Genomic DNA, 18,631 nt, shown 5'->3' on the forward strand with positions numbered 1-18,631 from the left:
ACATTACTGTTGCTCCAAACAGTGTAAGGCGGTCCACATCAGGGTAAATACTCCTTTACCAGTATTTTTTTTTACAATGCTTAATGCAGTACTCTTTTTCGCAGGGGAAGTTCTTATACCTATTTGCTAAATATACATTCTTATCACTAACACATTTTCTTGACGGGGAGGCAACTTTAATAAACTCGTAACTGTAATGCTTCAAAAGAAACTTAGGTGGCCAAAAATGTCTTTTTGGGGCTTCCTGACTCTTCCAGTGTTATAGGGCACACATACTAAACAGTTTCTGAAAGGCAATCGTGGCTGGTCTTTAGTTTAGTGTTACTCCACACTGTAGTGAGCAATTGTATACGTTCTTTCTGCACCTATATGAGACACTAAAGATAAGTGTGTGTATATATATATCACATGGCCACGGTAGTGGCCATGTAGTTATGGTTAAGTTGCTGTTTCCATAGGGTGAGCACTTTTTAGGCGGTTTATAACTTCGCTCCCCATGGACGAATCCTCACCAAAGTTTGCAAAAAAGTATATGGCCCACTCTGAATTTATTTGCAAAGTTAGGTGAGGTTTGGTCCAGGGGCGGCAAAGTAATAGGGGGGGTCCCAAAATGTCCTTTTTTCCCATAGACTGACTGGGGGAAAAACTTTGCGCACGGCTACAGATCAAACCGCTGGACGGATTTTCACCAAATTTGCGGCAGGAGCAGCGGTTTGGTCCCGAAAGCATGCTTTTGCAAATTTAGTGAAAATCCGTCCTGTACTTTTTTTTTAAACAATCAAAAGTAGGTCTAAAAAAATTAGTGATATCTATGTCCGCTCTGCGGTCACACTTCCCTGTTCACTCCGCGGACAAGATAACGATTGGCTAATCGGCCGTGTCATGTTCGCGGACATGTGACGCATTCACTCATTGGATGGTGAAGAGCGTGAAATGCGTCAGATTGTTCCGATGCGCCCACCATCTTTCATCCTTGTTTTGGTGTCCGCGGACATCGCCACTAAAACATATAACAAAACACAACATTGCACTTGTTAAACTTATCAAATACTGTATCGGAAGGTGAGGGTTGATGAGGCGGGGATGGGATGTGGCAGCAGGAAGTAAAAAAGTGGTGTTTTTTTGTCACAGAAGTCATACGGTACATTTGGAGTTGTTGCTCAATATAATGTGCGTAAAGTACAGGCGAAGAATTAATGTGTCTGTGTTACAATGTATTTAAAATAATATTGAAGTCAGATTGGCACCTTAGAATTTGACATCTGGGGCAGCCACCTGCAGTGTTTGATGGAAACAGCGGGTCTGCAAGTGTATGCGAGTACCAGTTCTCATTAATGCGTTGAGACATGTTGCAAAGTGAGAATGTATTTGGATTCTGAGTGAAGGTCACTAGCTTTGCTTTTTTGGTTGCAAGCTCAGGAGGCCCACGCATGGGACTGAACCCATAAGGGTCAATTGTTTTTTTACCTTGAGCGAAAGGCAATACTCAGTAAGAATGCAGGGAGAGGTTTGTAATAAGGAACATTTGATAAGGTTATGCATTCCAAAGATTTGTAAGGCACATGTAAAATCAGTTCATGAAGATTGCAGTTCATGAAGATTGCTGTCTGAGTTGCACGAAGAGAATGGAGGCGGTCAATATTATGTAAGTTTGCTTTTGACGACTGTACAGCGGAACGAGATAACATTTTTATTACCTGAACATTCATTTTGGCAATGTAACTGAAGTACTATCTTTCTGTGTGGTTGTCATTTTTTTGTAGTTGTGGGGAGTGCAGAATCTCGGCGTTTGTAGACTATCACTACATTCACCTAGGTTCAACGCTAATATTTCTTTAAAATGTCATGTATGACCACATCGATTTGTGTATCAGTTTCCACGTTCTTTTTGTCTTTTTTGAAATTGTTTGCTGTGTGTACTAATCGTTAATTTAAACTGTCTGCCGAATTAAGAAATCAATAGATGTATTGTAATAAAGGTTGAGTATTGATACGTATTTTCTGTTATGTTTTCCAAATAGCTACATGCTGCCTTACGGCGATTGCCATGGATTCCAGATGCCAAGTGATGGATTTTTATACACCAGGTGCAGGTAGTCGTCACGGCTGGATCACCGTGACTGTTTTGTGGGACGATCGTGCAGGGCCCATGTGTCTGTACGCTGCACTGGTGCTTAGGAGTAACAACATCTTTTATTGTGGTCTAGGCCCAAGATCACGCCGACGCCCTGGATTTCAATGTGCGACCGAAGTGGTCCTTTTATCGAAAACGAATACTTTGTGTATGGGAAAAGAACGTGTGCCTAGCGATTTAACATTTTCGATCAAGAGCAAAGAAACAAAATTGCAATTTGATTGAATATGGGAATAGTCTGATGTTCTCGGACAGTTTATTTTGAAATAAAAGTACTTTACAAATTGTAAAGTGTTACTGTTTTCTTTTAAAAAATGGTTTATTATTTCAAATTGTGATGTGCTATGTTGTAAGTCGATGTGTGTTCATTTTCAGGTTCTGCGTCACGGCACGTAGGTGCTTATGGGCGCATTTGGTTACGCTGGAGAGGAACGTCACTGAGAAAGGTGTTGATTACCACTAGTGTTGGTTATGTGAGGGTCCGGGGCGGGCCATATGATTTCGTGACGTCAGGGCAATGTATCTTAAGCAGATGCAGAAATGGACAAGATTAGCACAAGATGGACGTGCTCTGCTGTCAGATTTCGTATGTTTCTAAAAGAGAAAAAATGAGGTTAGGTGCATTGGAAATGTTTGCGATAGATCAAATTGTAAAAAAAAAATACATGGTCGAACCCTCGGGATAATATTTTCTGACCGTTGCACTTGTGAAACCTATGAAATAATGTGTGGGGAGGTGAGGGTTAATGCTGATGGTTGAAATATTTCTGACATGATTGCGATTGAGTTTACAAACTTTGTAGGGATTTTGTGATCACCTAATATGACGAATCGTTTGTGTATTCTTTTGACAGTTTTGAAGAAAAAAAACATGGTTGGATTTAAAGTAAACTTGCGTATGGCTGATTGGCAACGACCGAAAAGCATGGTGTTGGAGATGTGGCAGTGTTTTCATATTTTACTAGCGGTACAGCTTCAGTGACTGAGGGGTAGGCTGTAGCCATGGGCAGTGGGCAGAATGTTGGGTGTCAAGATCCGCTACTGGCCATGACCAGAAGGGACAAAACATATGATTAAAGTGGCCATGTCCACCTGGGACTGGCTTTGTGGTAAAGTTGGTTCAACATAAGGATACATTTTAAAGGGAAGAAAACATGTGCTGGTGGTAATATGGTCACAGGGTTTCGTTTTTGCTTTTTGCATGCTGCCATGGAAACCGAAGAGGGGCCCTGTATGGAACACCCGCCTTCCCTTTCTATGGTGGCCATCTTGGAAAAGGATTTTCTTTCATAAAAAAAAACAGCATGGGTTACTGCTTTGGAAATCTAGATTGTTAATGACATTCATCCCCAATTTTAGGGTTGTAAGGGGGGGTAATGATCCATAGACCTCGTTATGCACTCTCGCTTTGATTGGGCTGATAACTTGGCCTGCTGGCCCTTTATCCATCGTTCCAGTCCCTGGAACGGAGGATGAACGCTACAGTATTCCCATTAGCATAACACAAACAGCAAATGGAAATATTGGAAAATATTATTGCGTTTATGTACTTTACTGAGAAATATAAAGTAGATGGGAGTTTATGTGGTTGGTTTTGTTTAGTTGTATTTTTTAATTGTGAAAAAAGGTGGTTCCAAAAAGAACATTTATTTTGTTTATGGATTTTTTTTTTTTTTTTGGGGGAGGACAGCTAAGAAAGAAAGGTGCGGACGGAACTGAGGAAAGAGGCACCAAACAATAATATGGAGGGATAGGTGGACGGGGGAAAATTAATTCTGTGCGTGTGTTATTTGTAAGCCAGGGGCCAGTGTTTCTCATGCTCCTTCATTACAGCAGTGGTGCTGTTTCATCTTTGATGTCCTGGGTGTTAGTTTTAGCAGTGCACGGTGGTGGCGCAAGTTATGGTTGCTTAGCGTACCATAACGGGCGAATTTCAAGGATTTTTCGGTTTTACTTGGAACCATAACGTCCCTGTAACAACGTTTGTTTACTGAATTGGATAGGTGTTTAGTAGCTCAACTTGTATAGTAATTTCCATTTTCCCTCATCTTGCATATCTAGCCAATAACCACCTGCATATTTCCTAGTCTATTTTCATTCCTGAAACTCTTGCTCAGCAAAGTTGTGAGCTGCTCCAAACGTGTATTGGCTGTCAAAAAATATTAACTACGATACCGGAGCTTAACTCGCAAGCTCTGGTAAGTGAAATTGTTTCAGTTGCTTGTGCTAAATGCTGAGATATCTTACAAGCCTTGGCAATGGGTTTCAACTGTGTATAACAATATTTGGAGCCAATAATGTCCGCTCATATCTTGTCAACCTGGCATTTGTCAAGTGCTGCTTTTTAGTTTTGTTTAATAAAATCCCCACTGGGTCCAATGTGGAAGAAAAACATGCACACTGTTTGGTCCCCCTTTGCTGTTGAGTTAGTACAGATAACGCACAGCCTTGCTTTTCATGCATAAACAACATAAATTGGGCGTGCCTAAAAGCAGGTGAATTACATAAAGCAGGTTCCAAAACATCAAAACTCTCTTGCAGAGCAGCATTCCATGGCAAGGGAACTAGGGTGGATTGCATGCTAATGTTTCAGCAAATCTGTTCCCAACAGATGCACATTTATCAGTGACAGCAAGCTGAGCCATGATGGGACATATACTGAACTGTACAGGATTAGATATTGGACCTTGGACCAGCCCTCTGATGTGCAGTCTATTGTGCTATAGCCATTTTCATAATGATTCCTAGCTGAATATTGCTGGCCTTGCCTAGGGTGATTATACTTAAGCTGTTGCGTTAGTGCTCTGGTTTTTAATTCCTTTCTTTTCCTTCGCCCCATTATCTTTAGCATGGTGATTGGCATAATATCTAGCTATAGTCAAAATCTGGGCAGCAGCTTGAGTAGGCCATGTAGACTTGTACGTTTGTATATCATACTTGGGTGAGGCAACAATCCCTCTACAAAATGGGAACAAAAAGCTTTGTCCCTCTGGCATTGCTATGTCCCTTCCACTAAAGGAGGTAAAAGCATTCCTTTCATGCTAAATATCTTTCAACTGACTCCTCCTTCCTGTCTGCAAGCAGTCAATTTATCCCAAATCATTTGCTTACGGGGAACCACTTGCTGGATACGGGTTATCAGTAGTGCTGGAAGAGCTATTATTTCTTTGAACAATTCCTCATTTTTCCCCCTCTTCATTCGCTGCCTCTGTCAGCTCATCCGACTTTGACAGGATCTAAATGGCCTTGCATTCTGCATTGGCGCCATATATCTGCTGGGAGAATGCATGAAAACAACTGATCTATATCTCCCAATGTAAGCGCACCTATTTTAAGTACCCAGTCTGTCTGGGTATACCACTGTTCTGGATTTTGTCTAATCTCTGGGCAATCTTTAATAGAAGACAGTAATTCCATCTGGTTCCAAGGGACATGCATCTGGTGCATCAGAATATCTGTGTCAAACCCAAGCATTCCTCTCATTGGAAATGTTTGAGTTACCATAGACCTTGATGGGGCATTTATGATCCACAGTGAAATGTTGCATGACAGAAGTTTGAATCAAGCTTATGCTCTTGGATTGCTTGGTCTATGTTCTCATAGTCCTCTGGCAGGGGATACACTTCATTGTTCTTGTTCACCTTTTTATGTAACAGCCACATTTTGTTTGCCTAGCCCTTGTCCTATTGCAAATATAAGCGTATTTCTCGTTGCTGGGGCATGTACACTTTAGCCTGTTCTACTCCTTCCACCCCATTTTTGATCCATGCCAAAACTACCTTTTCTGCAGTTTCTGTGTCGTGAGCTCTAAACCAGTGGGCATGAGGTGGTGAGAAGCCCACCTTATCAGTAGGAAGCTGATAGGGTGGTGGGCGAGGCCTTTTAACCATTAAACATTCTAACAACGCATCTCTCATCCTCTAAGGTCACTTTTGATTTGGGTGTTGGGGCTGAGGGGTGAGCCTTGGCTACATACACACCCTAAATTCTCATTGTATGTTCGCGGTCTCCCTCATCCCAATTTTTTAAAATCTCTTTCTGATCATATGCATGCACTTCCTCGTTCTCAGATTGTGGTTTACATTTTTTAATCTGTGCTTCCCTTATAGATTTTTGTTGAGCATAATCTTCCCATTGTTCACATGTTTCCCATTGCAGGGGTCTACCCATAGCAGCTAATATTTCCCATAAATATCCTTTTTTTTACCTAGGTCAAAAGACCCATGCACTCGGAATTGTATATCGGGGTTGTTGGCAGTATATTCTGCCATTTTTGCAAAAACAACCATACCCCCAAGCCTCTCATGATCATTTATTTCCCGGCTGGTGTACCTTCCAGGGGAACGGGTATGTTTTCCTAATTCCAGTCGACTCTTACAACATTGCAATCCCATTTCTGTCCTCCTGGCTATGTGATCACGAAGCTGCTTTGAAAATGTCCCACTTAAAGTGCAGCGCGTCTGCAATCTACATGCTTATTTCATGTTTCATCTCTACCATGGTTTCAAATTGTGTTTACCAACTGTATTTCCCTATGGTTAATTAACATTATGCTTCCACAGGTAACACAGCATTACATATTAAAGTGTATTTCTCTGTGGTTCATTAACAGTATGCTCCCATAGAAAATACATTTCCTTTTTTAACATCCGACCATACAACATTATTCTGGAACGTTCTCGCACCTTTTTCTGCAGTATTCTGTGCCAGTGCTTCACCGGGAATGTAAATCCCCTTTCCTCTCAAAGACAGGGATCCTCGGTTCCAGAGATCAACGTGCCGAAGAGGTCAACTGTTGAGTGAAGGTGTGGCTGCAGAAAAAACTCTTGTTGAGATCTCAGTGTGCCCCACAACCCACTCCCCCCCCCCCCCCCCCCCCCCCACCAACCTCCCTTTGCCTGCTTTCTGACTGTGGCAGCTTAGTCCAACAAACTGCAATGAGGTTCCATCTTGTGGTGCCAATTGTGGGAAAATACTAATAAAACACTAATTCCGCCTGTGTGTTTAAGGCAAAATTTAACACCAAAACAGAATGTTGGTTTAAAGCGCAGAGAGACAGGTTTGTTCTGCTTTCATGCCTAGCCTGGCTTACAAATGACCATCTGAGTCTCCTACTTTCTCTGTCTCTCCATTGACAAGAGGCACATCTTTATACATTTTCAGCCCATATAGTTTTACAACAGGCTATTGACTCTGGACTAAAATTGAGCTCCAGCCAGGGTTTCACCTTACTTCACGCAGCTGCTCCTTGGCTAATATAACATAGTCACAATATGGAACAGCGCCCAATACATTAATAATCCAAGCCATAAAACATCAAGCTATTAGGAGAAAACATCCTGTCTATATAGCCTTTATAGACTATAAACAGGCTTTTGACACGGTTTCCCGATCTATGCTATAGAATAAATTAAGAGCTGCTGGTTGTCCTTCCGAATTGCTTAATGTAATACAGCATGTCTACATAGGAACTTCCGTCCAAGTAAAATTGAATAGAGAGGGACTTTTAACAAGACCAATCCTTACAAATGTTGGCCTTTTATATTCCTGACATAAATAAACATCTCTATAAAGTAAGATAATTCCCCCTGCAAAAATGTATCAAAACATTGTGGGCTATCTTATACACTGATGATCTTATAATCCTAGACCAGACACCATTGGACGGCGCAGGTCCTTGCGTGCATTAGAAAACCATGCAAAAGAAAATAACTTGCAGATAAACATAGACAAATCGAACGTAATGATTGTTGGAGGCAAACACCCTTCTTTAAACAAGGGGACTAAACTCTGGACTATTGTTAGTAAACGAATACAAATAATAAAAAAATTATAAATACTTGGGGACAGCAAGGCAGACATCCCATAAAAAGAAGTGAAGCATAAGATTGCTATGCTCACAAGCTAAATATATACAGAGAAAGTATGGCAAGTTCTCGTATTTACCCATCTTCATGTACTACAGACAAAAGGTTATCCCGACTGTTGCATATGGAGCTGCAAGCAAATTAGCTAGAGATCATCCAGACTGGACATATTTGAAGGGACTTTATCGGAAAAATATTTTGACAAGTTTTTCTATGCCGTTCATAAGTTACGAATTAGGGTTGCCATTCCTAAAAGCAGTTGTCAACTGGAATGCACTCTTAATATGCGAAAATGTAAAAACAAAAGATTATATGGACACATGGTTATTTACATCACATCACAAGCTTTTTCAGATGAGGGGACAGGCATGTTGAATGTCTGGAAACATCCGGCAGGTAGATGATGATTGAGGCCGTTATTAGTGATGAGTTACTAAACGTGCAACCCCCATCGAGCCAAACAAACTGTTTGTCAGATTGGACAATAACGATATCTGAAGGTGAAAAATACCAGATTTTTAAAATGTATAACTTTGGAATGAAAATAAAATAACATCCCGAAATATTTAAGACCTCCTGATACACATTATCGATCGAAAATCATGGGATTTCGATTTGGCTTATGGCCTACAAGACAAGAGCAATGCAAGCTGTATGGTTCAAAGATAAGAAATTTAATAGGACATGTAGATATTGTAAAAATGAAACGAATATTGAGACTTTAAAACATATAATACTTGTCAAGCCCTTGATAAGCTAAGAAAGGAATACTTTTGAAATGTTTTTCAGTGATTACAGGCTTTTAAATAGGAATACTGTGTGGGTGAGAATGTGTAATGCCTTGAGGGAATGTCAAAAAGAATACACACAACTGTTATGGTGGCCAGGAAAAAGTCTATGTCCAAGATCCATTATCAAATGTCAAATTGTTATTTTAAATTAGTAGTCACAGGAAATGTTTAATTATGAAAATGTTCTGGAAATTGTGAATAGATGCCACAACAAACATTTATGTTGTATTTTTAAATGTACATTTATTGTAACATTTTTAACATGAACATTGTGTGTATAATAATTCTAAAGTAAATATATTTGTAAAGTTGCCTTTGCAACTAAATCAAAGAAAAACAAAACAAAAATATATATATCATGCTGGGCCTTGCTTTGAGACCACATGTGAACAGCTGAATCCTAATGAGGACATTCTGTTTTTTTTTTTTTTTTTTTTTTTTTTTGCAGGCCAAGGGCTTCTTTAGAAAGAACATGTTCACAGCTATCTGTTTAGAGAACCTATATTAAACAACTTCCAAAGCCTATCATTTTAATACGTATTCTAACAGATTTGTTGGACCCAAACAGCTGGGAAGCATGGTTCAGACAGCCCTGTGGAACAGAACTGAATGAAAAGAGCGGTCAGTGCCGGCCACTGATGCGAAAAATTACTGAATTATCATATAACATTTTAGTTACATTTTCAGGGCCGGTCACCGAAGCTGGTTGGTGGAACTACTTCAGTCCCCTATAAGAATGTATATGTTAAGTGACCCTGATTGCGTGGACCATTTCTTGGCAAAAAATCACATTAACACCCCTTGTGACGTGTCGCACCTTCCCACACTGCCCCTCAAGTACGTGATTGTGCTGATCAGTCAATAACACTTCTTTGGCAATGCCTAATATACAAATGGCTTGAGATGGCATGGGGTGAGACATTCACACAGAGTCCTACCAATGATGTGACCCGCGGATATCAGTGAGGACACTGTACAATATTGCACCTTAGGGACACCAATACCTCTCTTCTGATTGGCTCCCCGTCACGCACCCTATAACCCCCCAACCCCAATGCTCTGATTCCCCCAGCTCCCTTCTCGAGCCTTGCTGCGAAGTGTAGTCTGAAAAAACCATACCACACCGTGGCTGTATTTTAATGAACTGCATTTGATTTCTATTTCTCTGCCAATTCTCCTTGTGCACCCAGGTGCCTAGCTCATTTGCCTCATAAGTATCTTTTTGAATGACTTCGATGGGGCTACGTTCTCCTGGGAAACTAGCCGTGCAACATTTCTGCACATTGGTTTTGCTGAATGTTTGAGAAATACAATCTGTCACAAAAAGGCCTGCAGCTCTTTTACAATGAGCAGTCTACAAGAAATGCTTTCCTAACATGGGTCTTCAAGAAAATGGCTTCTCTACTGTTCACATATAGCTTAAAAGCACCCTCACATGTTACCCCCTAAGGACCCTGGACCCCCACCCAGTGCCCGCGTTATGCAACTACCCATTACTATGCCCAAATCACCCACCCTTCATTGCGTTCTCCCATGGGACTTTTTGCGTTGGGCCTGCTGCTTCTGTGTCCCCTTATGCAAGCATCACTGTGTAAAATGATGTGCCAACCCCGATGTCACCCACCACATTACTCTTGATGTCGCTACGTTTCTTGTGCAACTGGTACGCGCCCCTCCCCCTGCACCCCTCCTCTTGGCACTGTTGAATATGGACCTTTAGAACAAGTGGTACGACTGAATCCTTTTGCAATCTGAAAAATATGTAATCCCTGTGCCTTCAGTCCTCTGCTCTGCCCACGCCTACATTTATCTTGTCTAAAGTGCTCGACCCTGCTCTCCTCCCGCTCCAGGTTCCTCACTGTACAATCAATCTAGAATGTTGCTGTTTCACCCATAACCTATTTTCTCACATTTTGATAGGTATTACAAATGTTTGTCGAACCTGCTCAGGAGCATGAATAATTGTGTTGGTATGATTTTCTCACCTTACATCAAATGGGCCACTACCACACCCCAGCCAACAGGCCTCTTTTCTCGTTTCATGCTCCTCTCGACTCTTTCTCTTATCCTTGGTTATTTTTTTCTCCTCCTATATCTACACTAAATCAGCTTAGCAAAGTGTAAAAAACAAAAAAACAGTACAAGGACAATTTTTGTGGGGGTATAGTCCTTCTTTTTTAATATGTAATACCTTGTATCCCTATTTACCTAGTTTGTACGCCATAACTCAACTGTTCATTTAAGTATCCAAGGTTTGGATCATCGGGAATGTCTGATTTACAGATGTGACTGTCTTTGTGTTCGTTGATGGTAATTACTGGCATTCTTGTGGGAATAAAGATAGTTGACTGTAATGTACCGGAAAAAAACATAAACCCCTTTTCACTGCAACCGGTCTGTGCTCCGTACATTTACAATGTACCAAGTAGAGTTGGGGGAGCCAGGGAATTCATGGGAAGGGCTGAGCCCGGGCCAATCCTGCGAGTCGGGCCTGGGTCTAGGAGCCCAACACAGGCCCAGCCCAACGCGCTGCATAGGCAAAATGGAAAGAAATGCACAAAAAGGAAAAGAAATGCGGCCCTGGTTCACTGTTGACACCCGAGCTGCCACCAGGACTGTATTTATTTGTTTTCCTTTTTATGTTATGTTAAAGGTTCTTCTGCCATGCACTGTTGCCACCTGCATGGTTTGTTGGTGCTCTGGTGGATCTGTAAAGCGAGGGGGAGGAGTATGTTAGTAGGACTGAGCTGGAGAAAAGATCAGGAGAGCTGTGATGTGCTGTTGACAGCTGCAGGTCGGTTGACACCGTTCACTGAGGGTAGGTGTGTTTTTTTGTTTGCTAGCCATCGTGTGCTGTTGAGCGAGGCTATGTGTGGTTTGTTTCGTGTTGGTGTAGTGAAGTGCATGCGTTTTGTTGTGCTGTACAGGTATCGTTGTGTTTAGCTCAGAGTTTGAGAGGTGTATGCAGAGGGGTGAGTTTTAGTAGGTTGGTTAGTGACGGTGATCTCAAATATATCCATCCATGACCATTCAGGGACAGTAAATCCTCCTGCCCAAAACCCCTTAACCTGCCAGACTGAAAAGATTATGTAGGACCCATTCCATGGGGACAATCTTGACTATCCAAGGATAGTGAAATTCTGAAACAAACTGCAACTACTTGCGCCATCCTGATCCCCGCTGCCTCTTGTAATTGTTGGGAAAACCCACAGCACTTGTAAGTTTATTTGGCTGTTATGACCTTTAGACAAGTCTGAAGCTTTTGCTGCGCTTTAGCTATAGACTTCGAACAGAGAACAAGACATTTCTTCGCCCCCCCATCCCCCCCTCGTGTCCTCTTCTATTTACTCCTCCTTTCTCTAGACTCGGACAGTGGCATCCACCGAGTTAACATTTTCACGTTACATGCCACTACGCAGACATAAAGTCAACTGTTCCATGCATTCTTCACATGTACACATCACATCATTTCTTACTTGCCAAGAGCCAATTGGAACTAACCAATGGTGAGTGGCAATTTTGAGGCCTGGTTTGTCACAAACGGTCCCAGCTTGTAATACAGTCACAACAAATGGGAACCAAGAAGGTGCCCTTTAAACGCCTGCTGTTCTATGTTGCACAATGTTTTACACATACTGAGGGATGTCCTACTAACACGAATAAAAGAAATATGTCGATTGTGTGCATATAGTACAGCACATAGGATATTCAGCTACTTTGTTAAATGTACTTACTTGTCTGAACAGTCACAGGCATGTACATTAACAGTGCAACAGTGGAATGATTCATACTAAATATCCTTTGTTAGTGATTAGCACACATTGACTGAAGACTGTGAATAAATGAAGTCAGTGGCTTTTATTAGAGATGTAAGCAGCACCTGCTTATGTTGCTGCAATATTTACTACAGAATGTTCATCAAGACCACTAACTTGCTAATCTATACAAACGGAACTTTAAAAAATACATAGTCTCACATGGAATAGAAGAACAAGTTACTTACCCCTGGTAACTTTCTTTCGACTGGATGTTCCTCCCACGTATTCCTCAGCTTTGTTATTCAATATCCAGCTTCAGCTGCTTTGGAATGTTATTTTCAGCAGAGTGCGCTGTGCCCGATGCAATCGACTTCATGTCCCTGGAGGGCCTCCGTCTCGAGGATGATGTCATTGAAGGCATATATAGCATGCGCAGCGCCCTTTGGCTTCAGTTCTGGTTTTTTTCTTTCGGTAGAACCAACCGCATCAACACGGGTTTGGCCGTACTAGGCTTTGAAGGAGCGAAAGCTGTAATAGCCTGGGAAATTCTACTGCGGGGGTAGGCTGGAAGGGCGATGAGGAATACGTTGGAGGAACAGTCGAAAGAATGTTACCAGGGTTAAGAAACTTGTTCTTCGAATGGATTGTGTCCTCCCACATATTCCTCATCTTTGATAGACTCCCAAAGGAGTATTTGTTTTGGTGGAGCTAGTAAGAATTTATCAATGGTTTCCATGAACAGAATGGAGGACGGTTTTTCCAAAGCTTCCATCCTGACTCGGGGAAGAATCAAGGCAGTAATGCTTCATGAAAGTGTGTATTGTAGACCACGTAGCTGCCTCACAAATATTTTAATAGGAACACCTCTTTGCAGAGCCAAAGAGGTAGCCATGCCACTGGTGGTATGGGCCCTCTAGCCTTCTGGAGGATATTTTCCTGGAAGCCTGTAGCATTCTGAAATTTCTAGAATAATCCATCTTGATAAATTCTGCTTTGTTACAGCCTGACCCAGTTCGTGAGCTGTATAAAAAAAAAAAAAAAAAAAAAGTTGATCACCCAGATGAAGGTTCTTCAATGTAGAAGCTTGGAGCTCTATATGGATCTAATCTGTGCAACCTCTCTTCCTCCTTGCCAGGATGAGGTTTGAGGATACAAAGTAGTTAACACAATCTTTTTGTCCTCCCCTCCTCCCCTTACTTTCTTCTATGCACTCACTCTGTCAGAATTCTATGACAAGACTGGCGGCGAGTATTATGCTTCAACTTCTTTATTTACTACCCTTCAGCAGTTTCAACAACTATATCAAACAACAACAAAGAAATGTCCATATGACTTTCACTTTAAAACTACAAATCCCAAAGTCTCTGTAGTCCTTCTTCTCTCCAGCTCAGCTATGACCACACCCTGTTCCTGAGCTCCTCCTCTTCTTTTACTGCTCTTCAAGCAAATAAGTGATTTCTTTCTACCTCCGAGCTAATGTGTTTAGATAGCTATAGCGTAGGATTTAGTGGAGTTGGGGATTAGAGGGTCCCCAAAGCGTGTTTGTACAGCATATTATGCGTGTATAGTGGTGATTGCTCTACGTAGGAAGGAATGCTTTGCAGAAGGAGTGCTTTGCAGGACTTCGGTCCGGATCGTGAGCGGCGTGCGCGAGCAAAGGGGGCGAACTAGTTAGCTGCTTCGTGGCAGCTGCGGGAGCTCCGGCGGCCGCTAACCCCGTGCCGTATTCCCGGCACTCCAGGGGTGTGCCACCGGGCCGCAGAGCTCCCCCGAGCCTCCCCCCTCCAGCAGGGAGCCGACGCGCTTCAGCGGACCCCCTCCCTTGTGGAGGCGGGGCCTAGCGCTGGACGCATCGAGCCCTCGCAGAGGGCCGGCAAGGAATACTCCGGCCCCACCCTCATGGGACGGAGCTTTCGGAGCGCCGAGCCGCGTCGCATTCACTTGGCGACGCGGCTGTGGCAGCAGGAAGATCGTCGCTGCGATCGTTCGGAGCTTCAGTTCAGCTCCTCAATACCGGAGTTCCCCTCGCGCGCCCGAAAAGCGCACGACGAGCAAGGACCTCCACAGCCTCCGAGAGAGGCGGCAGGAGCGGGAGCATCCCGTAGTATGAAAGAAAAAAAAAAAACCAAAAAAAGTGCCGGCACGCACCATGCAAGGTTTCTGTCGTCTCAGATAAGATATGGACCCATAAGCCATCACGGGCACAGCAGATCAAGAGAGTTCGGTGCAACCACAGAAATAAAAAAAAAATAAAATAAAAGTGGGACATTAATAGTATATAGATAAGAGACGTGGAGAGTGTCTGTGAGGAGCATCTACTAGGAAGTGGGCAGCAAGATACACCTACACCAAGGTATTAAGGCACGCAGCACCCCTATCATGTCGGAATTCGAGTGGAGTGAGGAGGAGCAGTCCCTAGACTTTGCAAGTTTCAAGGAGGTTCTGGGGAAGCACCAAGAAGACTCGCAGCTTGCCCATTGAATCCTCTGGAGCAGGGTGTAAGGGAGTATTCAGGCCCGCAAGAGAAAAGCCTCTGCAGACCCCCAGGACCCTACGGATGGGGCGGAAGATAAGGCCCCGGAGGTCGCCGACGCTTTCGCAAAGCTTAAGAAGGCAGATTTGCAGCGTCGGGCCGTGCCGTACCTCATGACCCCCCTCTCCTGGGGAAGAAAATTAAGGAGATGTTGACCTAGGCTCGGAGGAAGAGCCAGAGGAAGGTGACATGACCCCAGGAGCCAGTCGAGGGACAGTGGGCAAAGCCCAGCGGGGGTAAGAAGGCCCGCAAAGAAAAGCACCTCAAAGAGGAACAGGACGATATATTTGACCCAGATACCATTAGAAATCCAAGGTCTTCCTACTGGCAGCCTTCTCCAAGAGTGGCTCAATATATGACGGCAAGGCTAAGGAAAGCCTTGGATAAGGAAGTGTGACGGCGCCTCCGGGCGGAATGCCCCCGACCAGACTTGCCGGGGAAGGTGGCGGAAGCCCCCGAGTTGGATCGGAAGATGCTCACCTTTGTTTCAAAGACCAATAAGGATCCCCGTAAAGGGATTGATAGGTCATGGAAGAGTTGCCAGGAGAAAGTCCTGGATTTAGCCGGTCCTCTCTCTAAGATCATGGACTTGGCTGAAAGGGCGAGGGACACTGGCAAAGAGGTGGACCCAGAGGCCCTGGCCGGATGGGCGCAAAGGGCAGTTTGCCTCCTAGGGAACGCGAATTGCACTATAGCCTCCGAGAGAAGAAGGGGGTTGCTTTTGAAGATTGACTCGAAGCTCAGTGACGTGGCATCCTATGAGGCCGGGGGGAAGCGGCCGAAGGCCTCTTGTTCGGCGAGACTTTCGGGAAAGAAATGGGCCACTTTGTAGGCACGTACACGTTGCTGGAGAAAGCGCAAGCATCCATACGCAAGATCTCCCCCCCCACCCCCACCCCAGAGTTTTTGCCAGGACCCGTCGTTACAGGGGTTGCTCGACCGGTCGCCAACAAGGAGGCAGAAGGCCCCCCCAGTCACAGAGCCCAGTACTGGGAGAACAGGCAGCAAGACACGTTCTTCCCGGCCAGAGGTCGCAATACCAGAGGGCGCCGAGGAAGAGGGTTCGGACGAGGCCAAGGGTTTACGCCAGGTAAGAGCTATAACTTACCCTCCTGTAGGAGGGAGAACAAGTATGTTCTGGGGAAGCTGGCGCGCGCTTTCCAGTGATGCCTGGATTTTGCAAACCGTCAGAGGTCTGCAGTTAGAGTTCATTCAGGACCCAGTGCAGACAAGAGTGCCCCGTCGCCAGCGCCTAGCGAAAGCGGAGCAAGCGGCCCTCAATACCGAATTAGAGCATTTAGTGAAGAAAAGGGCCATAGAAAAATGCCCCGGGGACCCAAGTTTCCTCAGCAACATGTTTCTCGTTCACAGGAAGGAGAAAGTACGTCCAGTAATAAATTTAAAGGAACTGAACGGATGGATACTTTACCATCATTTCAAGATGGAGGGGATCCATCAGCTCAGAGATTCCCTGAGAGAGGGGGACTGGCTGACCAGGTTAGACCTAAAGGACGCCTACCTGACGATGCCTGTGCATTCGCGTTTAAGGGGATTCCTGGCTTTTCGCTGGAAGGGACAGTTCTGGCAATTCAGGACCATGCCATTCGGGCTTGCGTCAGCGCCTTGGGCGTTCACGAAATTGATGAAACCAGTAGCCGCAGCCATCCAAGAAAAAGGAATTCGGCTGATCATATACTTGGACGATCTATTACTGCTGGCAGAAGATCGGGGGGCACTGGAGTATCAGACGCAGTGGGTACTAGACCTGTTACAGTCATTGGGGTTCCTAGTGAACACAGAAGTCGGATACAATGCCAGCTCAGAGGTTGGACTTTCTCGGCTTCGTCCTGGACATAAGACAAGCCATCCTGGAGCTTCCAGCAAGGAAGATCAGAGATATCAAAAGAGAGATAAGGGCGTGCTTAGGGAAGCGAGTGATTTCTCTGAGAGTTCTGGCGACAATTGTGGGCCTTCTAGCAGTCTCCATACAAGCCATTTTTCCAGGTCCCCTACACTATCGAGCCTTGCAAAGATTGAAAATCAGACACCTACAACAAGGGTTGAGATATCATCAATCGATACCACTAGATCAGGAGTCTATCACGGATCTGGAATGGTGGTTGCAGAATATGGACGCCTGGAATGGGCGTGCCATATTCGGGGACCGGCCGGACCTCGTGATAGTCAGACGCCAGTCGTCTAGGATGGGGAGCTCGATGCGGAGAGTTGCAAACTGGAGGGAAATGGAGCGCAGAGGAGCTGAGCCTGCACATAAACTGCTTGGAGCTTCTAGCGGGCTCTTTTGCGATAAAGACATTCACGACAGACAGAGTGAAGTCTTGCGTGCTGCTCAAGATGCACAACATATCAGTAGTACGTTACATAAACCACTTATTCTAGACCAACTCTCTGATTGGTCTAGTTGGGTGTTGCTGGAGCTATCTGTTAGTGCCATGAATTCACATGAGTGAACATCATGCCAGCACCATACAGTGTGATGTTGATTCCGTGAGTATATCGGGTGTCTAGTGACAGACCTGAATGGAAGGTGGGACATAGATGACGGTCCAGGATTGTGAAACCTAATCCTCTGTCCACTCCTGGAGTAGGAATGTTTTTAACTTTCAAAAGTCACATACTGCAATGCAGGTCCTCTAGCGAGAAGATACTGGCTCAAGTCAACATTAACTTTCAATTTGTGCAGGCAGTATTTGTGAGGTCTCAGCAGAAATAATGCTATTTTAGTGACTACGAATAAATATCTGGCCTCTCCAGATGAGTCAGTTGAGAGCTACAGGTACTTGCTCACTCTCCATCTCTGACGGTGCTTTGAAGAGGGATGGTAATTTTAAGTGTTATGTCTACTAGACCAAATAACGCACACTAAATGGACTGTAGTTACTAATGTAGCAGTATTCCAACAGCAAGAATTTTACTGGGGGGGAGAGAGAGTGGCGGTGGCACAGAGTTGTTTAATAATTTGAGAATTGAGCTTGATTCTTCATTCCTCTTGCTGCTACCAGTAAGAACCATGAAACTCTACTTTGGTTGCCCTAGTACTTATTCACTTTTTGTGTGGAAACATTTAGATTGGCAGGTTGACATTTCTGATTGTTTGATTCGAGATCACAGCTGTGGGTCTTAGGAGTTACCATCTTCTACTGACATGCACTGTATTTCCTGTACCTGCTCCCTCCAGACCCATTCATGTTGAAGTAATTAAGTAACTCCCGTTCAAATGAGGAACCCTCTTTATTTCTCGCTAGCAATTTTTTTTTTTTTAACTTTTGTTTATTGGCAGAAAGTTAAGATGGGCACAGCACAGATTACATAGCAATAAGCAAGCAACATAACATCATTCAAAGACAGTACAACGTGACTATATCCGACATCCCAGGTTGGGGACGGTGGACGGCTTGGAGAGGCGCAAAAAGAAAAAAGGAAGGAGAGTCGCACTTCAAATGGTATATTGGGCTGTGCTGGTGGGGGGGGTAGACCTCCATTCCACTTCGTCTCTATTGTTCAGGTAGCTACAGAATTCTGACCAC

The 18,631-nt window shown here is 44.0% G+C and overlaps 1 protein-coding gene across 4 annotated transcripts in view; it reads left to right on the forward strand.

Annotated features, from left to right (window-relative positions):
* BAZ2A (bromodomain adjacent to zinc finger domain 2A) overlaps window positions 1-18,631 on the forward strand; it is a 2,136,751-nt gene that overhangs the window by 41,274 nt on the left and 2,076,846 nt on the right. For 2 of the 4 annotated variants that reach the window (XM_069653682.1, XM_069653683.1), the window contains exon 2: window positions 11,446-11,610. The exons of the other annotated variants lie outside the window; for them this stretch is intronic. In XM_069653682.1, the coding sequence (XP_069509783.1) occupies window positions 11,457-11,610 (154 nt within the window). In that variant the 5' untranslated portion in view covers window positions 11,446-11,456. The remainder of the gene's footprint in view (window positions 1-11,445; window positions 11,611-18,631) is intronic. 4 annotated transcript variants of the gene reach the window in all.

This window comes from Ambystoma mexicanum, chromosome 3q (genome assembly GCF_040938575.1).
Source record: "Ambystoma mexicanum isolate Mex_15411 chromosome 3q, UKY_AmexF1_1, whole genome shotgun sequence".
Taxonomy (NCBI): Eukaryota; Metazoa; Chordata; class Amphibia; order Caudata; family Ambystomatidae; genus Ambystoma; species Ambystoma mexicanum.